The 1230-nt window shown below is 50.4% G+C and overlaps 1 protein-coding gene across 1 annotated transcript in view; it reads left to right on the top strand.

Moving 5' to 3' along the window:
- Positions 1-1230, top strand: part of ttyh1 (tweety family member 1) — a 26310-nt gene that overhangs the window by 19218 nt on the left and 5862 nt on the right. The window contains exons 7-9 of the mRNA XM_008285841.1: positions 348-440; positions 524-616; positions 708-847. Of these exons, the coding sequence (XP_008284063.1) occupies positions 348-440; positions 524-616; positions 708-847 (326 nt within the window). The remainder of the gene's footprint in view (positions 1-347; positions 441-523; positions 617-707; positions 848-1230) is intronic.

Raw genomic sequence — 1230 nt, 5'->3', positions numbered from 1 at the left:
TTAAAGACTGAAGCAGCAGTGGTGTGGTGTCTCTCTGGGTTCTGGTTTAAATCCTGACAGCTGAGTCCAGTCTGTAGTCCGTCAGTAGGTTTGTGATTCAGGCGTGATGAGATAAAAGTCAGTAAAATGGTGTCTGTGTCTTTCAACGTTAACATCAAACGTGTTCCTGAGAGGTCTGCAGGCCTTCAGCTGATCCAAAGTCAGCGAGCAGGTTGAGCTCCAGACTTTCTCAAGGACGACTCATGTGACGCACAGCTGCCGTCCCGTCCTCAGCCACACTGTCAGCATGTTAATGGCACATCTGAGCCATAATGCAGAATAAAGAGCTGTTCCTTCCACCGGTGCAGCTGCTGACCCAGTCTCAGAGGGCGCTCTCCAACATCCACACTCACCTCTCCAGCCTGGACAGAAACGCTCTGCCTCAGTTCCCCAAAGCCGAGGTACAGTAACTCACCGTCTGTGCACAAAGACATGCGGCTGCTGGACGCTTTTTCTCACTCTGGGCGGTTTTGTGTCGCTGCAGAAATCACTCAGGGAGGTTCAACAGATACTCAACTCCACAGAGGGCAACTTTCACCAGCTGGTGGCGCTGCTGAACTGCAGGGGGCTGAACAAGGTGAAACCAAGGAGCCGAAACCAACTGCTTATCAAGCCAGCGCTGCTTTAGCTCCATGTATTTACGTTGCTTTTCCTCTGCGATGTCCCAGGACTACATCGACTCTCTGAAGGGCCTGTGCTACGACGGCATGGAGGGGCTGCTCTACCTCTCCCTCTACTCCTTCCTCTCGGCTCTGGCCTTCACTGCCATCCTCTGCTCTCTGCCTGGAGCCTGGAGGAGCTTCCCCAGGTGAGAAAACTCTGCTTCTGCTCAGTCATTTATAGAACCAGTGTCAGGAGGAAGCTGTTGTTTACTGTTCTCTTTGCATCTTAAACTCTGGTAAAAGGAGACAGAAATGTGGACTGAGCTGGGCTGGAGTTAATGATGTGTCTGTTAACGCCTCTGTTTCACCCGATTCTCCACAAGCACACCGAGCTTTAAAAACGCTGCAGTTTATTGATGCCAGAAAGCGATACTTGGCCTGCAATGAACAAAAAGTACTGGACTGATTTCCAGGAGAACCTCCAAACCTCCAGAGAAGAGACTGAGGATTAATTTTATTTCTTTTACTTGTTTCCTGGAGTTCAGTCGCACAGGTTTGGTGGACGAGACGAAACAGATCAGATCAGACT

Source organism: Stegastes partitus, unplaced genomic scaffold, assembly GCF_000690725.1.
Source record: "Stegastes partitus isolate 25-593 unplaced genomic scaffold, Stegastes_partitus-1.0.2 Scaffold418, whole genome shotgun sequence".
NCBI lineage: Eukaryota > Metazoa > Chordata > Actinopteri > Pomacentridae > Stegastes > Stegastes partitus.
Note: the sequence above shows the minus strand (reverse complement) of the source record. Positions and strands in the feature narration are given on the sequence as shown.